The following is a 25,901-nucleotide window of genomic DNA, read 5'->3' as shown; positions in this document are numbered from 1 at the left end:
ACTGTATATGCTTCAGTTGGTGCCTTATAAAAAAACAAAAAACATTTACGGCAAGGTTCCCCAACTGGCTGAATTTGAATTTGGCCCGCGGGTGGTTTTATTGGGCCCCTAAAAGTTTCTGAGCAAAAAAACAAAATATTTTTTCATGGTTGGAGACAAAAGACTGTAAAAACACCAGGAAAACATCTTCCAAGTTATTTTAATTTTGGAAATCTGTTCAAGTATTCTCACACATAATAGAGACAAGTGTTTGTATACAAATGTAAGCATGGTTTGAAATTATTGTTTCAGTCATATATTTTGGGGCTTCTTGTGGTCAATTTCCAGTCTACTGTTTATTTGTATTTATGTTCCATCCGCTCAAAAAAAAAAACATATTTCACTTCCTCTTCTTCTTTTTCTGCTGCTTGGAAGCTACTGCCCCCTGTTGGTTAGAGCTGGAGGCCTTCTCCCTGAGAGAGAACATAAAGTCTGGTACATTTCTTCCTCAAAGTAAAGCACAACTTCAATTGTAAAAAGGTTACTGTTTTCATGATGAGACTAATGTATAATATACACATGAAATGAGCATCAATATATCTGGTTCTCACTAGATCAGAAGGATGTTTTGTAGTTTTTGATAAAAACCCAACCTTACATTATAACTTCAATGGTTTGCATTTACAACAGCAGTGAGACAATGTGCTTGTGGGTGGAACAAAAAAAATACATCCGTCTGAAAGTGAAGGTGTCATTTATATGGAACTTGTGTGGTGTGTATTTGGTGTGTATTTGGTGTGTAATCTGTATAAAAGCCCTTTCCAGTACACAACACACTGATGTCACGGACAGATGCACACGACTCTTGGCTGCAGTAAGAAAATCAGCACCATCTGCACCCATTCAACAGTCCAGACCTGCGCTTTTATTACTTCTAAACAAAATACGTTTTTGGGGTTCTCATACGCTTACAATGATGTTTTGATTCTTGCTTGAACCGTCGCTACGATTATATTTGGTTGTGATCTTTGCAACAAACAAAAAAACTATTTTAGATGCAGCAGTTGGCAGCTAGAAAGCTAACCCTTATTGACAAAGGCTGTAGCAAAAGCTACCCAAAGAGCCATTTTACTGGTGTTTTTGAAGTATAATGCAGTTGATTTGCGATGATGACACAAACTTTATATTAAGCAGGACATACGTACAAGCCGTAAAATCCTATTATAATACACACGTACTGTCAAATGCACTCATAAGCAACATGTAAATAGAGGCCTTTATTACTGGTGTTCTATAAGAACTCCCCGGGGTTCTGCCACCAACTTGCGCGCATCGCCCTCCTGAGGCAATGTTTAGAGACACACAACGGGGTTCTATAGAACCCAGAAGAAAAAAATATAAAGTGTCACTTACTTTGTTGTCACCTGGTTCAAGATGACAACGTCCTCCTCCTCGCTGTCACTGTTTGAGATGACCACCACGTCACCTAGGAAACACAATCACACATAAGATGAGATGTAGCTTTATTGATCGTTAACTTAAAATAACAGAAAAGTGCCTTTATGCTCACAAACCAACCAACCAACCCCCCCCCCCCCATCCAGAGTGGCTGGAGCCAATGGGTCAGGGGCAGCTCAGCCTCCCTGGAGCAATTGATTAATTCTTGTAGCCTGGTTCCAGATCATGACCATAGAAGACAGCACAAACAGATCTGGGACCAGGCTAGTCAGTTTCACTCACCCAAGGAAAACAAAACTTAGGCAAATAGTTACCTCTCTCCTTTTCCTCATGTCCCTCTTCCAACTCCATGGTCTCTTCTTCCTCCTCCTCCTCTTCCTCCAGACCCCAGGAGTTCTCTATCCCCTCCCCCACCTGGCCTGTACCTGGAGCAGTTAACACTGGAGAGGGAACGCTGTCCCACGGTTGGTTAAGGACTAGAGTCTAGAGTAAACCATGGATCAGTAGCATTGAGAAAACAGACAACAAGAGTGCAGGCACACCAAGTCACTCGCTCACTAACTCACTCGCCCACAAACCATGACCCCCCTGGAGAAAATAGAGTCTAATACTACAAAATTATTCAGAGTAAATTCAAGAATTTCTTTGAAGGGATACGTTTGGGGTGGGACCTCAGCTCTCTGGACGATCTCATTGGCCTTCTCCTTGACGTCACTCATTTCCACAGGTGACACGTCTGTTTTCAGCGCTGTGATTCGCTCCTGGGGCAACGACTCTGCGAAGCCAAACTTACCCCCAGTTTTTCTGAAAAACCAATATTCAAAAATAACTTTATTGGAATCAGAAAACGACATGACACCGAAGTAGCAACACCAGATGAGGTTTATAGAAATGGCTTTCCACTAGATAGCACAGCCACAAAGTCAAAATGAACGTTAACGAGACCAAGTTGACGTCACCCCCACCTGGCCTTCTTGTCGTTCGCCAAGGCTTTGTTGATTAGCTCTGTGATCTCTGACACTTTGACACTAGCGATCTTACTGCACCTGAGGACCTGTACAAACACAGCATGCTTTAGAGATACAATTCACAGTGAAGTAGCTAGTGTACACTAGTATCCATCCTGAATATTATCAGCCCCCTGGCCTACCAAAGCCATGGTTATGATATCTAGACAAGTATTTAGCATGCTGATTTGCGGGTAATATGTGCCGTTGTTGTGGACGTGGGTAGGCATCCCGGGTCTGCCCGTACAGGGACAAGGATCCAGAGTGGTATTTGCTCCCCAGTACCCGCCTGGTCTTTTGAGCAGCTGTCTGTATCTCTATGGCTCCCCAGTACCCGCCTGGTCTTTTGAGCAGCTGACTGTATCTCTATGGCTCCCCAGTACCCGCCTGGTCTTTGAGCAGCTGACTGTATCTCTATGGCTCCCCAGTACACGCCTGGTCTTTTGAGCAGCTGACTGTATCTCTATGGCTCCCCAGTACCCGCCTGGTCTTTGAGCAGCTGACTGTATCTCTATGGCTCCCCAGTACCCGCCTGGTCTTTGAGCAGCTGACTGTATCTCTATGGCTCCCCAGTACCCGCCTGGTCTTTTGAGCAGCTGACTGTATCTCTATGGCTCCCCAGTACCCGCCTGGTCTTTGAGCAGCTGACTGTATCTCTATGGCTCCCCAGTACCCGCCTGGTCTTTTGAGCAGCTGACTGTATCTCTATGGCTCCCCAGTACCCGCCTGGTCTTTTGAGCAGCTGACTGTATCTCTATGGCTCCCCAGTACCCGCCTGGTCTTTGAGCAGCTGACTGTATCTCTATGGCTCCCCAGTACCCGCCTGGTCTTTTGAGCAGCTGACTGTATCTCTATGGCTCCCCAGTACCCGCCTGGTCTTTGAGCAGCTGACTGTATCTCTATGGCTCCCCAGTACCCGCCTGGTCTTTGAGCAGCTGACTGTATCTCTATGGCTCCCCAGTACCCGCCTGGTCTTTTGAGCAGCTGACTGTATCTCTATGGCTCCCCAGTACCCGCCTGGTCTTTGAGCAGCTGACTGTATCTCTATGGCTCCCCAGTACCCGCCTGGTCTTTGAGCAGCTGACTGTATCTCTATGGCTCCCCAGTACCCGCCTGGTCTTTGAGCAGCATGATGCCTCCACTAGACTGGATGGAGCAGATCTCTCTGTGTTTGTTCATGGCTATCATCAGAAGGCCGTCCATCACACGCTCCTCACGCTCACACGGGTCAACCAACAGGTAGGTCCTGGAGCAGAGGGAGAGGGGATATGAGATAGGACATAGAGAGCAGTGGAGAGAAGGAGAGCAGGAGAGGAAAGGGAAGAGAGCAGTGGAGAGAAGGAGAGCAGGAGAGGAAAGGGAAGAGAGTAGTGGAGAGAAGGAGAGCAGGAGAGGGAAGAGAGTAGTGGAGAGAAGGAGAGGAAAGGGAAGAGAACAGTGGAGAGAATGAGAACAGGAGAGGAAAGAGAACAGTGGAGAGAAGGAGAGGAAAGGGAAGAGAGTAGTGGAGAGCATGAGAGGAAAGGGAAGAGAGTAGTGGAGAGCATGAGAGGAAAGGGAAGAGAGCAGTGGAGATTGAGAACAGGAGAGGAAAGGGAAGAGAACAGTGGAGAGAATGAGAGGAAAGGGAAGAGAACAGTGGAGAGAATGAGAACAGGAGAGGAAAGGGAAGAAAACAGTGGAGAGAATGAGAACAGGAGAGGAAAGGTAAGAGAGGCAGAGAGAGAACTGCAATGACAGCCATCCCTGTCTGATAGTGATATCAAACATACAGGTGATCTTATATAACACGGACCTACCCTTGTTGGAAGAAGGAGAAACTAACACAGATGGGCATGTGGTAGATGCTAAGGGGAATGGGGTCTCTCTCCTCTGTACTGTACTGTGGAAAAGACACATGAAGGGTTAAATCATTATAAATTGGGGTTGTGTTCATTAGGGCATGCAACAGATGACATTTTTAAAACATTTCGCATCGCATTACAAAAATGTGTGTCTTATTAGACAAATCCAGGTGGTCCCTCCCTGTTTCAGTCAGTTTGGTTCCTAATTAACACTACCCAGGGGTGTAATCAATGTCAAAGATTGTTGCCATGGCATTAGTTGTCGGTAGCGTCGCCCACACCCCTCTCCTCACCACAGTGACTTCCTCTCCCTGGATGCCCACATCGGGCCGTCTGAAGTGACAGAGGGCCGCGATGGCAGCAATGCTGGCAGCGTCCATCAGGTTACCATCGTGGTTCAGCAAGTGGACGTCCACCCTAATCTGCCACACCTGGAGATACACAGACACACTCTAATTACACAGACATAGATCTGTACCACATCTGGAGAGATAGACAGGTAGATATAGACATTATAGATCTGTACCACACCTGGAAAAATACAGGTAGATAGGCATTATAGATCTGTAGCAAACCTTGGAAGACCAGTAGATATACACTGAGTGTACAAAACATTAAAAACACCTTCCAAATATTGAGTTCCTGTCAATTCAGGAAGTAAACTGAAATAACAATTATCTTCAATGCAGAACATTTCAAATTGGAATTTGGTTTACTTTCTGAATTGACTGGAATTGAAACCCAATTTGGGGACTTTCGTTCACAGCCTTTATGCCAAACTTCAGGTGTGTGTGTGTTTGTGTGTACCTTCTCTCCAGACACCACACACAGAGACTCTGTGTCTATACACTTGGAGTTCCTGAGGCATCTCTCCAACTGTCTGTTCAGCTTCACCAACAGCTCTGACTGCCTAGAGAGAGCGAGAGATCAAGACGGGGACGACAACCATACTAGCCATATTCACATAACCTGCAATGTGTGAAGTAAAAACATAGTAGGACTCTTACCTGCCCATCTCAAATGACGGTGAAGCCATGGGAGACAGCTCAATGTTGAAGAACATGATTCCTTCATTCGGTCGGTTCTCTTTCGGAGTAATGAGCTCACAGGACACCTGGGCCATGATCCTGGAGGTTAGGAACACACCATTTGTTTGAATTTAACCTTTATTTAACGAGGCAAGTCAGTTAAGAACAAATTCTTATTTACAATGACGGCCTACCCCGGCCAGATACAGCCTGGATTCAAACCAGGAACTGTAGTGACGCCTCTTGCACTGAGATGCAGTGCCTTTGACCGCTGCACCACTCAGGAGCCCAAACTTAATCTCAAACCGCCCTAGCCTCTACCACCGTCACCTACGCTGCTTTATAGATCTGAAAGGATGGATGGGTATATGGCAAAACAATCAGATAGCAAGGTACAGCGAATGCCATACTTGTATCCAGTCCTTTCAGATTTATGCAAACTTAGTGCAAACGCCTGCCATGTTAGTAGCAAGAAAGCCAACTCCACAAGAATGGCTACTGCAGTGGTTGTCAACCATTTTCGGTTACTGTATCACCAAGGGCATTTGGCTTTGCCTGGTGCACCCCGTCATCTACATTTTAGCAGTAAGCCATTGGTCTTCTCAACTATCCGCTTTAGATAGGCCAGTAGCTTTGGTTGAGAGCCACTGCTCAACTGTACTTTCTTTGCAGCTGTACTTAGTCTGCCTCCAAAGGCAGGAACACTCGCCTCGTCTTCCCCAGGTCAACAAAGCAGCAACCATAATCTGTCCCGAACGAGATCTTGATGCTCCTGTAGTCATAGGTCTGTCTCCCATCCAAACGCTGCAGGTACAAATTATTGAGTGAGATTATTTATCGTAAATATTTATAGCTAATATAGGAATGATGTATCTATAGATAATTAGCTAGCTAGGTAGCTCAAGTTTACAACAGGTTATGTACAATGACCCGGAACTCTTAACAAACTCTGTAACGTTGGTAGATAGAGATAGACACTGTACAATATTTTAGTTTGGGTTCCCACATCTAAATTGGCCATTTATGCCAGCTAACTAGCATATCTGGCTATCTCAGCTAGCACGTTTCATTCACATACAAGGCTACACAAAATGCATCAGCTACCTTTTTTTCTTCAATAGCTTTTAGTAAAAAGTCTCGCTCGCAGTTTGATAACGGTGTATCTCTCATGTTGGCTGTTTATGAATTGTATATTGCTATGCCGATGTGTTTTTTTGTCAACATGTGTTCACGTTTCAACAATCATCAACACTCATGAACTCAGCTCCGGAAGAGCAACATAGAAGTCACAATAAATCACAATAAAAGTAATCAAAATTCGGTATATTTGCTCAAATGTATTACACTATTGTTCAAATTGTAGCAACCATCCACAATGTATTTCTAAAGTCATAATTATTTAAATAAAATAAGAATTAAAATAAGAATACATTTTGGATGTTTATCCAATAACTTTTGGACAAATCTTGGACAAATCTTTTTCTGCATGTATTTATCTCACAAGATAACGGACAAGATAACGGACACAAGCTAATTATTTCATAACATTTAAATGACAAATATCTAAACCGTTATGCATTGGGGGGGGGGGGGGTGGGGGGTGTACATAGAAATCTAGAACGAAAAGTAGTTTGTTATTACAAGGCAGAGCACTTTTATTTTGAAATGGGCACCCCAATGGCGTTCTCTGGTTCGCGATGTCCTCAGGCATGCGCAGTTAGCAGAAGTCGCCAACCGCTACCCGTCATCGACGTTCGAGGGTCTCCACAGTGATCTTTCCAGCCAGCTTCTTCAGGCCTTGGTACCCGCGTTTTACTCGAAGTGGGTTGAACGCAGTGAAAATAAAGTTGTTTGAGGATATTGCCGCAGAAAACATCACACAACTTGAATATTTTTTCCAATTGCAGAAGGTTTGTTTGCTTATTAACTATCTAGCTCGCTACACTCATTCATTCTTCCCTGACAACTGCAACACAACATTTTGTTAGCCAGCTAACGTTAATGGCTATGCTAAACTAACTTAGCTTTCTAACGTAATGCATTTTTCTCAGACTGTCCGTTTGCTCAGAATGGAAATATGTTTACATTTGGCACGTTAGGCTTTATGAATATGTCTGAAGTGTCGCTGCATTTATTAACCACATAGCTAGCTATTGATAACGCTCTGCTAGCCCGCTATTTCGCGCCACACACGGACGGGGTTGCAGGAGATAGCAAGGGACGTCCGGCGAACTGTCGCGAAAAACGTTAGTTAACTGACGTTACCTAGTTTGTTATTTATCTTTGCTTGTGCAGTAACGTTAGCTAATGCCAAATATTGCCGACACTCCACATATATATATATATATATATATGAAATAACTTGCTTCCTATAAAAAGACGTGACAGAAATATGATGAAAGATAGTTTGCTGATGTGATGTCTTGATAATGCGCTTAGCCTGACAGAATGTTCTAGTAGTAGTAGCTACAGTAGTCCTAGCTAACAATCCTGGCTATGTGGAGTTTTGTGGACACTTCTGGTCGGCAGCTGTAGGTTAATTTTGGTGCTCTCTCTCGGGGCATATGGGCATCCCCTAGGGAACTGTAGTTTGGCCTGAGGGACAGTGGCTCCTTGCTTTGTTGGCGACCCACACCCACCTCCCCCAAACGTTCCATCAATCAGCTCGACGTTATGTTTACTCCAGCGCCGAGGGCCATTGATTTTGAAAATACTGGATCAAGCCATATTCAACCTTTACTCAATTGTAGCTGGCAATCTTATTGATTTCAAGTTGATGAAATGCTTGTCTAGGTATAATCTGAAAAGTGTCCTGGTCGGTGACAAGACAATATTTTGCAAGTCATTGAAATGCAGAAAACCATTTTCGCATAGGGTCGTGAGTAATTGTATTTCCTGGTACACATCTTTGAAACCTGATTTAGGGTGTCTGTTTTTTTTAAATTTATTCAGAATTATTTTTTAAAGCAGAGCCATGTATAATCTTGCTCTGGTGAAAAGCCATCCATTTCCTTGCATACGGCCAAATTGCATTACAGTGACAACCTTATTTAGTTTTTAGAAAATATTGGTAGATGGAAAGATAGTGTCTGGAAAAGCTCTTTTGAAATCAGAAGTGTATGAACCGTTTTCCTGACCTCTTTCTTTGCTTTTCTCTCTTGGTCCCTCTTCCTAAAATCCTCCTTTACACCCTTCACCCCCTACCATCCATCCCCACTGTCACTCCCTCCTTCTCCATCCATCCCCACCGTCACTCCCTCTCTTACCCCCCACCCATCCCCACTGTCACTCCCTCCTTCTCCCTCCATCCCCACTGTCACTCCCTCCTTCTCCCTCTCTCACCCTTCACCCTACCATCCATCCCCACTGTCACCCCCTCCTTCTCCCTCCATCCCCACTGTCACTCCCTCCGTCTCCCTCTCTCACCCTTCACCCTACCATCCATCCCCACTGTCACTCCCTCCTTCTCCCTCTCTCACCCTTCATCCTACCATCCATCCCCACTGTCACTCCCTCCTTCTCCCTCTCTCACCCTTCACCCTACCATCCATCCCCACTGTCTCTCCCTCCATCCCCTGTCACTCCCTCCTTCTCCCTCTCTGTCCCTTCACCCTACCATCCATCCCCACTGTCACTCCCTCCTTCTCCCTCCATCCCCACTGTCACTCCCTCCTTCTCCCTCTCTCACCCTTCACCCTACCATCCATCCCCACTGTCACTCCCTCCTTCTCCTTCCATCCCCACTGTCACTCCCTCCTTCTCCCTCTCTCACCCCCCCCACCCACTCCATTCCCCCCTCCTGTCACAATGTCTGTACCAACCCCTCACCTCTCCCACCCCCCCACCCTCTCCATTCCCTTTCCCACTCTCCTCCCTTCCCCCTACCTTCCATCTCCACGTCTCTCTCCAGATGAAGCTGTGGTGGGGCTGGGCGTGTGTGCTGCTCCTCTCCCTCCTGGCTCTCTCTGTGTCCCAGGCTGAAGCTCAGGATGACCTGGACCTGGAGGATGAAATGGAGGAAGCTATGGTGGAAGACACGGTAGAAGATAGGGACGACTCAGCAGAGATAGAGGGAGAGGCGGAGATGGAAGGGGAGGCGGAAGAGGAGAAGGGAACCGATGCCAACGTCTCCTTCCAGGTCAGTCAAGGGTCAAAGGTCACCCAATAGGAAGTAGGATGAACTAGGTGGGGACATTTGAGATGGCACCCTTCTCCCTATGTAGTGTACCACGTGTGTGGAGCCTGGTCAGAAGCCGTGCACTATCTTGTAAATAGGGTGCCATTTTGGATGCATGCCTGGTGTGTTTTTTACACCCTCCAGTGTATCTCTACCCTTTTGAGTTTGAAACCCGAATCATTTGCCTATTATTTTTGTTGTACCCGTAGCTAGTTAAACCCTAACTACAATCTCACTGTCATAACCCCAATTTTAGCCGGGGCCTTCAGGAAATCATGTCAGTAAATATGTACTAGGCCGAGTCCCAATTCTCCACCCTTCTGGGTTTTACAGTGACGGAAAATCCTCCCAGCCGATTATTTAAATCCATGACGGGTAGTATGCAGGTGTACACTTCTGGAAAAGGGTGCCGAATCTGTACCTAGCCCTACATTATATATCCCTCAGTTTGTGTTCTATTTCACACACAAAGTAACCCCTCTGCCCCATTGGCTGAAACACACAGGTGACCTACAAGACTCCTGTTCCAATCGGAGAGGTGTACTTCTCAGAGACCTTTGACGACGGCACACTGGACAGGTGGCAGGTGTCAAAGACAATGAAGGAAGACGCAGACGATGAAATTGCTAAATATGATGGTAAGAAACGGACCATTTTTGCTCTACACTCTCCACTTGTGTGTATTTTATGGGCACACGTGTCTTTTTGCCAGTGTGTCAGTGAGAGACGACCCTGTTTCTTCTACCACCACTGTTAAGTTCATGTTTTAAGTATCCCTGTATTTCTGTTATTACGGCGCTGTCACTCTGTTATTAGTACTGCTGGGCAGTAGTCTCTCTGTTGATGGACCTGGGTGCAATGGAAAACATGTATTGTGGAAATACAGTAAACGTTGATAAACTGGAACCTAGTCGTTGTGTCATTTTGAGTTCACCAGCCTCTCTATGATGGTAAGAGCCAGACAGTTTTTGCCGCCACTCTACACTCTCTACTCGTATGGGCACTCACATGTGTCTTTTTGCCAGTGTGTCAGGGAGAGACGACCCTGTTTCTTCTACCACTTGACCCCTCTCTCCTCTCCTGACCCCTCTCTCCTCTCCTGACCCTTCTCTCCTCTCCTGACCCCTCTCTCCTCTCCTGACCCCTCTCTCCTCTCCTGACCCCTCTCTCCTCTCCTGTCCCCTCTCTCCTCTCCTGTCCCCTCTCTCCTCTCCTGACCCCTCTCTCCTCTCCTGACCCCTCTCTCCCCTCCTGACCCCTCTCTCCCCTCCTGACCCCTCTCTCCTCTCCTGACCCCTCTCTCCTGCCCCTCTCCCTCTCCTGACCCCTCTCTCCTCTCCTGACCCCTCTCTCCTCTCCTGACCCCTCTCTCCTCTCCTGACCCCTCTCTCCTCTCCTGACCCCTCTCTCCTCTCCTGACCCCTCTCTCCTCTCCTGACCCCTCTCTCCTCTCCTGACCCCTCTCTCCTCTCCTGACCCCTCTCTCCTCTCCTGACCCTCTCTGCTCCTCTCCTGACCCCTCTCTCCTCTCCTGACCCCTCTCTCCTCTCCTGTCCCCTCTCTCCTCTCCTGACCCCTCTGTCCTCTCCTGACCCCTCTCTCCTCTCCTGACCCCTCTCTCCTCTCCTGACCCCTCTCTCCTCTCCTGACCCCTCTCTTCTCTCCTGACCTCTCTCCTCTCCAGGTAAGTGGTCTGTGGAGCAGCTGAAGGAGAATAAAGTACCAGGAGACATGGGTCTGGTTCTAAAGTCCCGGGCCAAACATCACGCCATCGCCTCCCTATTGGACAGACCCTTCATCTTCCGGGACGACGCACTGGTCGTACAGTGAGTTTGACGTTTGACCTCTTACCCCTTTTTTTGTGTGTGTGTGTAAAAGTGCATTTTCAAAAATTTGCCTTTGAGTACACTTGAGGCTAATTCATATTAACCGCTGAACTTTTAGAGAAACCTGTGTGCGTTTACCTTAGGTATGAGGTGAACTTCCAGGATGGTATTGACTGTGGTGGAGCCTACATCAAACTGCTGTCAGACGAACATGACCTGGATCTGGTACGTTGGTGTTATTACTATAATCTGATCTATGATGTTGGTTAGTCTAGTCCCAGATCTGTTGGTGTTATTACTATAATCTGATCTATGATGTTGGTTAGTCTAGTCCCAGATCTGTTGGTGTTATTACTATAATCTGATCTATGATGTTGGTTAGTCTAGTCCCAGATCTGTTGGTGTTGTTACTATAATCTGATCTATGATGTTGGTTAGTCTAGTCCCAGATCTGTTGGTGTTATTACTATAATCTGATCTATGATGTTGGTTAGTCTAGTCCCAGATCTGTTGGTGTTATTACTATAATCTGATCTATGATGTTGGTTAGTCTAGTCCCAGATCTGTTGGTGTTATTACTATAATCTGATCTATGATGTTGGTTAGTCTAGTCCCAGATCTGTTGGTGTTATTACTATAATCTGATCTATGATGTTGGTTAGTCTAGTCCCAGATCTGTTGGTGTTATTACTATAATCTGATCTATGATGTTGGTTAGTCTAGTCCCAGATCTGTTGGTGTTATTACTATAATCTGATCTATGATGTTGGTTAGTCTAGTCCCAGATCTGTTGGTGTTATTACTATAATCTGATCTATGATGTTGGTTAGTCTAGTCCCAGATCTGTTGGTGTTATTACTATAATCTGATCTATGATGTTGGTTAGTCTAGTCCCAGATCTGTTGGTGTTATTACTATAATCTGATCTATGATGTTGGTTAGTCTAGTCCCAGATCTGTTGGTGTTATTACTATAATCTGATCTATGATGTTGGTTAGTCTAGTCCCAGATCTGTTGGTGTTATTACTATAATCTGATCTATGATGTTGGTTAGTCTAGTCCCAGATCTGTTGGTGTTATTACTATAATCTGATCTATGATGTTGGTTAGTCTAGTCCCAGATCTGTTGGTGTTATTACTATAATCTGATCTATGATGTTGGTTAGTCTAGTCCCAGATCTGTTGGTGTTATTACTATAATCTGATCTATGATGTTGGTTAGTCTAGTCCCAGATCTGTTGGTGTTATTACTATAATCTGATCTATGATGTTGGTTAGTCTAGTCCCAGATCTGTTGGTGTTGTTACTATAATCTGATCTATGATGTTGGTTAGTCTAGTCCCAGATCTGTTGGTGTTGTTACTATAATCTGATCTATGATGTTGGTTAGTCTAGTCCCAGATCTGTTGGTGTTGTTACTATAATCTGATCTATGATGTTGGTTAGTCTAGTCCCAGATCTGTTGGTGTTATTACTATAATCTGATCTATGATGTTGGTTAGTCTAGTCCCAGATCTGTTGGTGTTATTACTATAATCTGATCTATGATGTTGGTTAGTCTAGTCCCAGATCTGTTGGTGTTATTACTATAATCTGATCTATGATGTTGGTTAGTCTAGTCCCAGATCTGTTGGTGTTATTACTATAATCTGATCTATGATGTTGGTTAGTCTAGTCCCAGATCTGTTGGTGTTATTACTATAATCTGATCTATGATGTTGGTTAGTCTAGTCCCAGATCTGTTGGTGTTATTACTATAATCTGATCTATGATGTTGGTTAGTCTAGTCCCAGATCTGTTGGTGTTATTACTATAATCTGATCTATGATGTTGGTTAGTCTAGTCCCAGATCTGTTGGTGTTATTACTATAATCTGATCTATGATGTTGGTTAGTCTAGTCCCAGATCTGTTGGTGTTATTACTATATATCTGATCTATGATGTTGGTTAGTCTAGTCCCAGATCTGTTGGTGTTATTACTATAATCTGATCTATGATGTTGGTTAGTCTAGTCCCAGATCTGTTGGTGTTATTACTATAATCTGATCTATGATGTTGGTTAGTCTAGTCCCAGATCTGTTGGTGTTATTACTATAATCTGATCTATGATGTTGGTTAGTCTAGTCCCAGATCTGTTGGTGTTATTACTATAATCTGATCTATGATGTTGGTTAGTCTAGTCCCAGATCTGTTGGTGTTATTACTATAATCTGATCTATGATGTTGGTTAGTCTAGTCCCAGATCTGTTGGTGTTATTACTATAATCTGATCTATGATGTTGGTTAGTCTAGTCCCAGATCTGTTGGTGTTATTACTATAATCTGATCTATGATGTTGGTTAGTCTAGTCCCAGATCTGTTGGTGTTATTACTATAATCTGATCTATGATGTTGGTTAGTCTAGTCCCAGATCTGTTGGTGTTATTACTATAATCTGATCTATGATGTTGGTTAGTCTAGTCCCAGATCTGTTGGTGTTATTACTATAATCTGATCTATGATGTTGGTTAGTCTAGTCCCAGATCTGTTGGTGTTATTACTATAATCTGATCTATGATGTTGGTTAATCTAGTCCCAGATCTGTTGGTGTTATTACTATAATCTGATCTATGATGCTGGTTAGTCTAGTCCCAGATCTGTTGGTGTTGTTACTATAGATCTGTTGGTGCTTGACTTTGACCTGGCTCCCACTTCTAAAGTTAACTCTATTTATATGCCTCCGTAATGCTGTATTTGGCTGGTCGGACCGCCCAAGGATTTCAATGGCATAAAAATCCCCTGGTTTCAACATGACTTCCAGCTCTAACATTGCCTAGTATAGTCTCTGCATAGCTGCCTGTAACGCTGTACCTTGCTGTTGTGGTGTTGTAGGAGCAGTTTAATGACCGTACCTCCTACACCATCATGTTTGGTCCTGATAAGTGTGGAGAGGACTACAAGCTGCACTTCATCTTCCGCCACAGGAGCCCTCTGAACAAAGACCTGGAGGAGAAACACGCCAAGAGGGCCGATGTCGACCTGAAGAAGTTCTACACCGACAAGAAGACTCATCTCTACACACTGGGTAGGAGAGAGAGAGGAGGGGGGGGGGGAAGCGGAGGAGGGGTAGGGAGAGAGAGGAGGAGGAGGGGGTGGGGGGAGGAGATGGGGTAGGGGAGAGAGGAAAGAGTCTCACAACTCACTTTGGGAACACACACCATCCCATATTCAGAAATGAGTCCAGTTATTGTAGAGACAGATATGTTACTACCTGATGGAGACTGACAGTATAGTAGAGACAGAGATGTTACTACCTGATGGAGACTGACAGTATTGTAGAGACAGAGATGTTACTACCTGATGGAGACTGACAGTATTGTAGAGACAGAGATGTTACTACCTGATGGAGACTGACAGTATTGTAGAGACAGAGATGTTACTACCTGATGGAGACTGACAGTATTGTAGAGACAGAGATGTTACTACCTGATGGAGACTGACAGTATTGTAGAGACAGAGATGTTACTACCTGATGGAGACTGACAGTATTGTAGAGACAGATGTTACTACCTGATGGAGACTGACAGTATTGTAGAGACAGAGATGTTACTACCTGATGGAGACTGACAGTATTGTAGAGACAGAGATGTTACTACCTGATGGAGACTGACAGTATTGTAGAGACAGAGATGTTACTACCTGATGGAGACTGACAGTATTGTAGAGACAGAGATGTTACTACCTGATGGAGACTGACAGTATTGTAGAGACAGATGTTACTACCTGATGGAGACTGACAGTATTGTAGAGACAGATATGTTACTACCTGATGGAGACTGACAGTATTGTAGAGACAGAGATGTTACTACCTGATGGAGACTGACAGTATTGTAGAGACAGAGATGTTACTACCTGATGGAGACTGACAGTATTGTAGAGACAGAGATGTTACTACCTGATGGAGACTGACAGTATTGTAGAGACAGATATGTTACTACCTGATGGAGACTGACAGTATTGTAGAGACAGAGATGTTACTACCTGATGGAGACTGACAGTATTGTAGAGACAGAGATGTTACTACCTGATGGAGACTGACAGTATTGTAGAGACAGAGATGTTACTACCTGATGGAGACTGACAGTATTGTAGAGACAGAGATGTTACTACCTGATGGAGACTGACAGTATTGTAGAGACAGAGATGTTACTACCTGATGGAGACTGACAGTATTGTAGAGACAGAGATGTTACTACCTGATGGAGACTGACAGTATTGTAGAGACAGAGATGTTACTACCTGATGGAGACTGACAGTATTGTAGAGACAGATGTTACTACCTGATGGAGACTGACAGTATTGTAGAGACAGATATGTTACTACCTGATGGAGACTGACAGTATTGTAGAGACAGATATGTTACTACCTGATGGAGACTGACAGTATTGTAGAGACAGATATGTTACTACCTGATGGAGACTGACAGTATTGTAGAGACAGAGATGTTACTACCTGATGGAGACTGACAGTATTGTAGAGACAGAGATGTTACTACCTGATGGAGACTGACAGTATTGTAGAGACAGAGATGTTACTACCTGATGGAGACTGACAGTATTGTAGAGACAGAGATGTTACTACCTGATGGAGACTGACAGTATTGTAGAGACAGAGATGTTACTACCTGATGGAGACTGACAGTATTGTAGAGACAGAGATGTTACTACCTGATGGAGACTGACAGTATTGTAGAGACAGAGATGTTACTACCTGATGGAGACTGACAGTATTGTAGAGACAGAGATGTTACTACCTGATGGAGACTGACAGTATTGTAGAGACAGAGATGTTACTACCTGATGGAGACTGACAGTATTGTAGAGACAGAGATGTTACTACCTGATGGAGACTGACAGTATTGTAGAGACAGAGATGTTACTACCTGATGGAGACTGACAGTATTGTAGAGACAGAGATGTTACTACCTGATGGAGACTGACATTATTGTAGAGACAGAGATGTTACTACCTGATGGAGACTGACAGTATTGTAGAGACAGAGATGTTACTACCTGATGGAGACTGACAGTATTGTAGAGACAGAGATGTTACTACCTGATGGAGACTGACAGTATTGTAGAGACAGATGTTACTACCTGATGGAGACGGACAGTATTGTAGAGACAGAGATGTTACTACCTGATGGAGACTGACAATATTGTCTGACCTGCAGAGACAACAGGATGGGCATATGTCCGTCTCCCTAACAACCTAACAGGTCAGAGGGTTTGAGAGGCAGGTTCATGGTTCCCCCTAGACTCTCAGGCTCCGCTGGGGGGGGGGGGGGGGGGGGTTGTGCTGGTAACACTCTCCGGAAGGGAATTTGTAACACACATTGAGATAAGAGACGATGTGTGGTGTCCAAGACAAGTTACTCTCTTTTCTGAACTCATGTAACTGTCTGTTTCTCTCCCTCTCTCTCCCCTCCCTCCTCCTCCCTCTCTCTCCCCTCCCTCTTTCTCCCCTTTCTCCCTCTCTCCCCTCCCCTCCCTCCCTCTCTCCCCTCCTTCCCTCTCTCCCCTCCTTCCCTCTCTCCCCTCCCTCTCCCCTCCCTCTCTCCCTCCCTCTCTCCCCTCCCTCTCTCTCCCCTCCCTCCCTCTCTCCCCTCCCTCCTCCTCCCTCTCTCTCCCCTCCCTCCTCCTCCCTTTCTCTCCCCTCCCTCCTCCTCCCTCTCCCTCTCTCTCTTCCCTTTCTCCCTCCTCCTCCCTCTCCCTCTCCCCTCCCCTCCCTCTCTTCCCTCCCTCCTCCTCCCTCTCTCTCCCCTCCCTCTCTCTCCCCCATCCAGTCCTGAACCCAGACAACAGCTATGAGATCCTGGTAGACCAGAGCAGTGTCAGTCGTGGCTCTCTGCTTCATGATGTGGTTCCTCCTGTTAACCCCACCAAGGAGATAGACGATCCAACTGACTCTAAACCTGAAGACTGGGACGAGAGGGCCAAGATACCAGACCCAGAGGCTGTCAAACCTGACAACTGGTGGGTTCAACTTCAACACCACTTTGTGTCCGTGTTTTTTTGGGGGAGTCGTGACTGAAAGAGAACCAGGTATTGGCAGGCGGGACTGAGGAGAGTGTCTAGTTCTGAAGGATTTGTGCTTGTATTCTAAAACGGAAATTCTTTAAGGACTGTAGATATAACGCGTCTATTAAAGCTGTATTATATAGCTTTGTAGGCGACCCGACCAAATTCACATAGAAATGTGAGTTTACACTCCGTAGGTACACCACCCCATTCAAGAAAATGTTTCGCTCCTACAGACAGTGAGTCACGTGGTGTGGGGGATGTTTTCCTGGCACACGTTAGGTCTCTTGATACCAATCGAGCAATGTTTTAATGCCCCGAAGAATTCAGGTTGTTCTGGAGGCAAAGGGGGTCCGACCCAGTATTAGATGGGTGTACCTAATAAACTGGCCACTGAGTGTAGATCTGTCATTTGAAGCAAGTCTGGTGAGAGGTAGATATGTTCTATATGTGCTGTTTCTATGCTTCCCGCCCTTAAGTTTAGTTTTTTAAATCTTTTTACTTTTTATACACCAGCTGTCACAGAGGTTTAGATGGTACAATGATTCTCTACATTTGTTTTGTCACAAACTGAAAATTAGGCAAAACTATTGTGATTTTGTTTTTTGCAGCCATGTGATAGTGTTTGTGATTTCTACATATTGTGCCTCTCGGGGTAATATTGAGCGACATGCTTGGTTTTTAAACCAATTGGCATCTTGTGTTCCAGGGATGAGGAGGCTCCGGCTAAGATCCAGGACCCTGATGCTGTGAAGCCAGAGGGATGGCTGGACGACGAGCCCGAGTTTGTAGCCGACCCCGCCGCCGACAAACCAGACGACTGGTAAACACACACTGAACATACACACTCACACACACACACCGTACGCACACACACATCAATAAAAACAGTTGTTTTGGGAAGAAAGATGTGTTGAGTAACTCTACTTTTTCTGTCTTTCTCTCCTTTTGTTACATCCATCTCTCTCGCTCCTCTCCTTTATCTCTCCTCTCACCATCTCTCTCACCATCTCTCTCACCTCTCTCACCATCTCTCTATCTCGCTCTCCTTTATCTCTCCTCTCACCATCTCTCTCCTCTCTCACCATCTCTCTCTCCTCTCTCCTTTATCTCTCCTCTCACCATCTCTCTCTCTCTCCTCTCACTCCCTTATCTCTCCTCTCTCATCATCTCTCTCTCCTCTCTCACCATCTCTCTATCTCTCTCTCCTTTATCTCTCCTCTCACCATCTCTCTCCTCTCTCACCATCTCTCTATCTCTCTCTCCTTTATCTCTCCTCTCACCATCTCTCTCCTCTCTCACCATCTCTCTCATCTCTCACCATCTCTCTATCTCGCTCTCCTTTATCTCTCCTCTCTCACCACCTCTCTCTCCTCTCACCACCTCTCTCTCCTCTCTTACCATCTCTCTATCTCGCTCTCCTTATCTCTCCTCTCACCATCTTTCTCTCCTCTCTCACCATCTCTCTCTCCTCTCTCACCATCTCTCTAACTCTGCTCTCCTTTATCTCTCCTCTCACCATCTCTCTCTCCTCTCACCATCTCTCTCTCCTCTCACCATCTCTCTCTCCTCTCTCACCATCTCTCTCTCCTCTCTCACCATCTCTATATCTCTCTCTCCTTTATCTCTCCTCTCACCATCTCTCTCCTCTCTCACCATCTCTCTATCTCTCTCTCCTTTATCTCTCCTCTCACCATCTCTCTCATCTCTCACAATCTCTCTCTCATCTCTCACCATCTCTCTATCTCTCTCTCCTTTATCTCTCCTCTCACCATCTCTCTCCTCTCTCACCATCTCTCTCTCCTCTCTCACCATCTCTCTATCTCTCTCCTTTATCTCTCCTCTCACCATCTCTCTCCTCTCTCACCATCTCTCTCTCGCTCTCCTTTATCTCTCCTCTCACCATCTCTCTTCTCTCACCATCTCTCTCCTCCTCTCACCATCTCTATCTCGCTCTCCTTTATCTCTCCTCTCACCATCTCTCTCCTCTCACCATCTCCTCTCTCACCATCTCTATCTCTCTCTCCTTTATCTCTCCTCTCACCATCTCTCTCTCCTCTCTCACCATCTCTCTATCTCTCTCTCCTTATCTCTCCTCTCACCATCTCTCTCCTCTCACCATCTCTCTCCTCTCTCACCATCTCTATCTCTCTCTCCTTTATCTCTCCTCTCTCACCATCTCTCTCTCCTCTCTCACCATCTCTCTATCTCTCCTTTATCTCTCCTCTCACCATCTCTCTCCTCTCTCACCATCTCTCTCTTCTCTCTCACCATCTCTATCGCTCTCCCTTATCTCTCCTCTCCATCTCTCACCATCTCTCTCTCCTCTCTCACCATCTATCTCTCTCTCCTTTATCTCATTCTCACCATCTCTCTCTCACTCCCTTATCTCTCTCTCTCTCTCCTCATCTCTCTCTCTCTCTCTCCTTTATCTCTATAGGGATGAGGAGATGGATGGAGAGTGGGAGGCCCCTCAGGTTCCTAACCCAGTGTGTGAGACAGCCCCTGGATGTGGGCAGTGGAAACCCCCTACCATCAACAACCCTCAGTACAAGGGCAAGTGGAAGGCCCCTCTGGTGGACAACCCCCACTACCAGGTAACATAATCCTTTCCTGAAGGCACATGTTTCCCTCGGTTATCGTTGGTCTATAGGCCTGAGATCCCTGTCTTATTGTTGGTCTATAGGCCTGAGATCCCTGTCTTATTGTTGGTCTATAGGCCTGAGATCCCTGTCTTATTGTTGGTCTATAGGCCTGAGATCCCTGTCTTATTGTTGGTCTATAGGCCTGAGATCCCTGTCTTATTGTTGGTCTATAGGCCTGAGATCCCTGTCTTATTGTTGGTCTATAGGCCTGAGATCCCTGTCTTATTGTTGGTCTATAGGCCTGAGATCCCTGTCTTATTGTCGGTCTATAGGCCTGAGATCCCTGTCTTATTGTTGGTCTATAGGCCTGAGATCCCTGTCTTATTGTTGGTCTATAGGCCTGAGATCCCTGTCTTATTGTTGGTCTATAGGCCTGAGATCCCTGTCTTATTGTGGTCTATGGCTGAGATCCTGTCTTATTGTTGGTCTATGGCCTGAGATCCCTGTCTTATTGTTGGTCTATGGGGCTGAGATCCCTGTCTTATTGTCGGTCTATACGCCTGAGATCCCTGTCTTATTGTTGGTCTATAAGCCTGAGATCCCAGTCTTATTGTCGGTCTATAAGCCTAAGATCCCAGTCTTATTGTCGGTCTATAAGCCTGAGATCCCTGTCTTATTGTTGGTCTATAAGGCTGAGATCCCTGTCTTATTGTTGGTCTATAAGGCTGAGATCCCTGTCTTATTGTTGGTCTATAAGGCTGAGATCCCTATCTTATTGTTGGTCTATAAGCCAGAGATCCCTGTCTTATTGTCGGTCTATAGGCCTGATATCCCTGTCTTTTTATTGGTCTGTAAGGCTGATATTCAGAGCTTCACCCAAATGTACATGACACTCTGCATGCACAGATCTCAAGTCAGAATACAACTCTGAGTACATCGCTACTGAGTAACTTGTCCCTTTCATATCCTGTTATCCAATCTGAAGCCCCTCCCCGCTCCTCTCCCAGGGTGTGTGGACACTAAAGCATCTCTTCTACTGTAACGTTTGACCTCTCCTCTCCCAGGGTGTGTGGACACTAAAGCATCTCTTCTACTGTAATATTTGACCCCTCCTCTCCTCTCCCAGGGTGTGTGGACACTAAAGCATCTCTTCTACTGTAATATTTGACCCCTCCTCTCCTCTCCCAGGGTGTGTGGACACTAAAGCATCTCTTCTACTGTAACATTTGACCTCTCCCCTCCCAGGGTGTGTGGACACTAAAGCATTTCTTCTACTGTAACGTTTGACCTCTCCTCTCCCCTCCCAGGGTGTGTGGACACTAAAGCATCTCTTCTACTGTAACATTTGACCTCTCCTCTCCCAGGGTGTGTGGACACTAAAGCATCTCTTCTACTGTAACGTTTGACCTCTCCTCTCCCAGGGTGTGTGGACACTAAAGCATCTCTTCTACTGTAACATTTGACCTCTCCTCTCCCAGGGTGTGTGGACACTAAAGCATCTCTTCTACTGTAACGTTTGACCTCTCCTCTCCCAGGGTGTGTGGACACTAAAGCATCTCTTCTACTGTAACATTTGACCTCTCCCCTCCCAGGGTGTGTGAACACTAAAGCATCTCTTCTACTGTAACATTTGACCTCTCCTCTCCCAGGGTGTGTGGACACTAAAGCATCTCTTCCCCTGTAACATTTGACCTCTCCCCTCCCAGGGTGTGTGGACACTAAAGCATCTCTTCTACTGTAACATTTGACCTCTCCTCTCCCAGGGTGTGTGGACACTAAAGCATCTCTTCTACTGTAACATTTGACCTCTCCTCTCCCAGGGTGTGTGGACACTAAAGCATGTCTTCTACTGTAACATTTGACCTCTCCTCTCCTCTCCCAGGGTGTGTGGACACTAAAGCATCTCTTCTACTGTAACATTTGACCTCTCCCCTCCCAGGGTGTGTGGACACTAAAGCATCTCTTCTACTGTAACATTTGACCTCTCCTCTCCCAGGGTGTGTGGACACTAAAGCATCTCTTCTACTGTAACGTTTGACCTCTCCTCTCCCAGGGTGTGTGGACACTAAAGCATGTCTTCTACTGTAACATTTGACCTCTCCTCTCCCAGGGTGTGTGGACACTAAAGCATCTCTTCTACTGTAACATTTGACCTCTCCTCTCCCAGGGTGTGTGGACACTAAAGCATCTCTTCTACTGTATCGTTTGACCTCTCCTCTCCCAGGGTGTGTGGACACTAAAGCATCTCTTCTACTGTAACATTTGACCTCTCCTCTCCCAGGGTGTGTGGACACTAAAGCATCTCTTCTACTGTAACATTTGACCTCTCCTCTCCCAGGGTGTGTGGACACTAAAGCATCTCTTCCCCTGTAACATTTGACCTCTCCTCTCCCAGGGTGTGTGGACACTAAAGCATCTCTTCTACTGTAACATTTGACCTCTCCTCTCCCAGGGTGTGTGGAGCCCGCGTAAGATCCAGAACCCGGACTACTTTGAGGACCTGTCTCCGTTCCAGATGAGGTCATTCAGAGCCGTGGGGCTGGAGCTCTGGTCGATGACGTCAGAGATCTACTTCGATAACTTCATCATCACTTCCTATAAAGAGGTGGCCGATCGCTGGGCTGGAGACAGCTGGGGACTCAAGAAACTGGTGGCTAGTGCCAACGAGGTGTGTATGACACACACACACACTCAGCGTACATTTATACATACACACACAGATGGATATATATATAACACATACACATGTTGTATAAAAAGTTGGCTGATCGCTGGGCTGAAGACAGCTGGGTAGAAACTACTGGCTAGTGCCAAAGAGGTACACATACATACATACACACACACACACACACACACACACACGTAGATAGACTCAGCAAAAAAAGAAATGTCCCTTTTTCAGGATCCTGTCTTTCAATGATCATTTGTAAAAATCCAAATAACTTCACAGATCTTCATTGTAAAGGGTTTAAACACTGTTTCCCATGCTTGTTCAATGAACCATAAACAATGAACATGCACCTGTGTAACGGACGTTAAGACACTAACAACTTACAGATGGTAGGTAATTAAGGTCACAGTTATGAAAACTTAGGACAATAAAGAGGCCTTTCTACTGACTTTGAAAAACTACAAAAGAAAGATGCCCAGGGTCCCTGCTCATCTGCGTGAACGTCCCTTAGGCATGCTGCAAGGAGGCATGAGGACTGCAGATGTGGACAGGGCAATAAATTGCAATGTTCGTACTGTGAGACGCCTAAGACAGCGCTGCAGGGAGACAGGACGGACAGCTGATCATCCTCGCAGTGGCAGACCACGTGTAAACAACACCTGCACAGGATCGGTACATCCAAACATCACACCTACGGGACAGGTACAGGATGGCAACAACAACTGCCCGAGTTACACCAGGAAAGCACAATCCCTCCATCAGTGCTCAGACTGTCCACAATAGGCTGAGAGAGGCTGGGCTGAGGGCTTGTAGGTCTGTTGTAAAGCAGGTCCTCACCAGACATCACCGGCAACAACGTCGCCTATGGGCACAAACCCACCGTCGCTGGACCAGACAGGACTGGCAAAAACTGCTCTTCACTGATGAGTCGCGGTTTTGTCTCACCAGGGGTAGTCGGATTCGCGTTTATCGTCGAAGGAATGAGCGTTACACCGAGGCCTGTACCTTGGAGCGGGATCGATTTGGAGGTGGAGGGTCCGTCATGGTCTGGGGCGGTGTGTCACAGCATCATCGGACTGAGCTTGTTGTCATTGCAGGCAATTTCAACCCTGTGCGTTACAGGGAAGACACCCTCCTCCCTCATGTGGTACCCTTCCTGCAGGCTCACCCTGACATGACCCTCCAGCATGACAATGCCACTAGCCATACTGCTCGTTCAGTGCGTGATTTCCTGCAAGACAGGAATATCAGTGTTCTGCCATGGCCAGCGAAGAGCCCGGATCTCAATCCCATTGAGCACGTCTGGGACCTGTTGGATCGGAGGGTGAGGGCTAGGCCCATTCCCCCCAGAAATGTCTGGGAATTTGCAGGTGCCTTGGTGGAAGAGTGGGGTAACATCTCACAGCAAGAACCGGCAAGTCTGGTGCAGTCCATGAGGAGGAGACGAGGCTGGTGGCCACACCAGATACTGACTGTTACTTTTGATTTTGACCCCTCCCTTTGTTCAGGGACACATTATTCCATTTCTGTTAGTCACATATCTGTGGAACTTATTCAGTTTAAGTCTCAGTTGTTGAATCTTATGTTCATACAAATATTTAAGTTTAAGTTTGCTAAAAACTTTCTATATATTTCCTCATTGAATGTTCATTCACATTCACACAGTTATATTTGCTTAATACCCCCCCTCCAGCCGGGTGTGTTTTCCCAGTTGACCATGGCAGCAGAGGAGAGACCGTGGCTCTGGGTGGTCTACATACTGACTGTTGGTCTGCCCGTAGGACTGACTGTGTTATTCTGCTGGCCCAAGGTAACACACCAACACTACGGACTTGTTACTCACACAAAGTGGTGTTTCCTGCTCTGTCTGTTTGATATTCTATTCATCTTGTTGTCATTTTCACTATACAGAACCAATCAACACTCCTATATCTTTTGTTCTTTGCCATTTAAGAGGGTATTTATCGATCTAACCACCAGCTCATTGTCTGACTCTCTCTCTCTTTCCTACAGAAATCAGATGATGACTATGTGTACAAGAAGGTGGACCCGCCTAAACCCGATGTAGAAGAGGAGGAAGAAGATGAGGATGAAGATGAGGAGGAAGAAGAGGAGAAGGGAGACCAAGCAGCTGAGGCCAAAGCTACTGAGAGTCCAAAACCTGCAGGTCAGAGAGAAGACATGAGATCTCGCTCGCCTTCTCTCCTTCCCGCTCTTTCTCCCTCTTTCCCTCTCTCTCCCTCTTCCTCCCCCTCTCTCTCTCCCTCCCCCTCTCTCTCTCTCTCTTCCCCCCCTCTCTCTTCCCCCTCTCTCTCTCACTCTTCCTCCCCCTCTCTTCCTCCCCCTCTCTTCCTCCCCCTCTCTCTCCTCACTTGTTCTCTCCCATATTTCTTCTCCTTTCCTTAGTTAATATTTCCTCTCATTGTCCTTTTCTCTTTCAGAAGTGAAGAAAGAGAAGGCGGAGGAGGAGAGTGGGGCAGCTGGAGGGGACAGCGTAGAAGATGAAGACGATGAGGAGGAGGAGGAGGAGGAGGATGAAGGCGAGGAGGAAGAAGAGACCAAGTCCAATGAGGCAGCATCGGATGATGTCGGTGCTGAGGTACTCTTTTAGTTGTCTGAAAGATCAAAACGTCCTCTACAATACTCAGTTCACACATTTGACCCTCTGAAACTCTGGCTTCACCCTAATTATCTCTCCTTCCTCCCAAAGTGTGCACTTGTTCACTTCCCTTCACTGAAATGACTGGTAGAAGAAATATGGTGGAAACTTCCACGAAAACATGCCTCCACCAATCCAATGCTTCTAGATCTGTGGGAAGTAGTGAACAAGTGCACACTTCAGGAGAAAGTAGACATTGGGACACCTTGTCTTTCATTCATCCCTTCTTTTTCATCCCTCGTTTCCAAGCAGAAGAGGGAGGCGGACGAGGGGGGTCACAGCGTTGGCGACGGACACAAACAGGCCGTGAGGAAGAGGAGGGTACGGAAAGACTGATGAAGACCAACGACAACAAATGAAGCCTTCTCTCTCTCTCTCATCTCTGCATGCCCTCTGGTGGTCCTAGTGACCAAGATACTACCCCTCCTCCTCCATCAGTCGAATGACAACCATCCCCCTTTCCTTCTTATCTTCCTTTGTTCTCTCTATCCGTTAAGCCTCTCTAAGGCCATCAAGGCTACCCTGACCCCCCCAACCCTCCTTTCTTCCAAAATGAATACTATGCCCCCCATCTTCTTCCTCCTTCCCCCATCTTCATCAGCTGCAACT

At 46.1% G+C, this 25,901-nt stretch overlaps 2 protein-coding genes across 3 annotated transcripts; one reads left to right on the top strand and one right to left on the bottom strand.

Annotated features, from left to right (window-relative positions):
* Positions 1-183: 183 nt before the first annotated feature.
* LOC129844377 (exosome complex component RRP45-like) lies at positions 184-6,597 on the bottom strand. The gene is made up of 12 exons (XM_055912693.1): positions 6,421-6,597; positions 6,026-6,120; positions 5,296-5,415; positions 5,096-5,198; positions 4,582-4,719; positions 4,244-4,326; positions 3,558-3,690; positions 2,403-2,491; positions 2,095-2,241; positions 1,752-1,891; positions 1,393-1,465; positions 184-452 (listed from the first exon to the last, which is right to left on the bottom strand). The coding sequence occupies exons 1-12, from the start codon at positions 6,484-6,486 to the stop codon at positions 380-382; spliced, it is 1,260 nt and encodes a 419-aa protein (XP_055768668.1). The 5' UTR covers positions 6,487-6,597; the 3' UTR covers positions 184-379.
* A 434-nt stretch (positions 6,598-7,031) lies between these two features.
* LOC129844381 (calnexin-like) lies at positions 7,032-25,901 on the top strand. 2 transcript variants are annotated; one of them, XM_055912697.1, is made up of 14 exons: positions 7,032-7,226; positions 9,227-9,454; positions 9,999-10,131; positions 11,178-11,319; positions 11,463-11,544; positions 14,191-14,383; positions 17,143-17,332; positions 18,087-18,200; positions 19,818-19,974; positions 22,415-22,630; positions 24,327-24,443; positions 24,647-24,800; positions 25,075-25,232; positions 25,542-25,901. In XM_055912697.1, the coding sequence occupies exons 2-14, from the start codon at positions 9,227-9,229 to the stop codon at positions 25,626-25,628; spliced, it is 1,971 nt and encodes a 656-aa protein (XP_055768672.1). In that variant the 5' UTR covers positions 7,032-7,226; the 3' UTR covers positions 25,629-25,901. The 2 variants fall into 2 exon arrangements, with proteins under 2 accessions (XP_055768672.1, XP_055768673.1); XM_055912698.1 differs by having other exon boundaries at positions 7,033-7,226; positions 25,545-25,899.

Source organism: Salvelinus fontinalis, unplaced genomic scaffold (assembly GCF_029448725.1).
Source record: "Salvelinus fontinalis isolate EN_2023a unplaced genomic scaffold, ASM2944872v1 scaffold_0202, whole genome shotgun sequence".
In the NCBI taxonomy this organism is placed as follows: domain Eukaryota; kingdom Metazoa; phylum Chordata; class Actinopteri; order Salmoniformes; family Salmonidae; genus Salvelinus; species Salvelinus fontinalis.
This window is presented reverse-complemented; position numbering and strand designations above follow the sequence as displayed.

Coding starts and splice junctions, on each gene's coding strand:
- LOC129844377 (XM_055912693.1), bottom strand. CDS start 6,486: ATGAGAGATACACCGTTATCAAACTGCGAGCGAGACTTTTTACTAAAA. Junction 4,720..5,095: donor GTGTGGTGTCTGGAGAGAAG/GTACACACAAAC, acceptor GTGTATCTCCAG/GTGTGGCAGATTAGGGTGGA. Junction 453..1,392: donor TTGAACCAGGTGACAACAAA/GTAAGTGACACT, acceptor GTTCTCTCTCAG/GGAGAAGGCCTCCAGCTCTA.
- LOC129844381 (XM_055912697.1), top strand. CDS start 9,227: ATGAAGCTGTGGTGGGGCTGGGCGTGTGTGCTGCTCCTCTCCCTCCTG. Junction 9,455..9,998: donor ATGCCAACGTCTCCTTCCAG/GTCAGTCAAGGG, acceptor TGAAACACACAG/GTGACCTACAAGACTCCTGT. Junction 22,631..24,326: donor TGGTGGCTAGTGCCAACGAG/GTGTGTATGACA, acceptor CCCCCCCTCCAG/CCGGGTGTGTTTTCCCAGTT.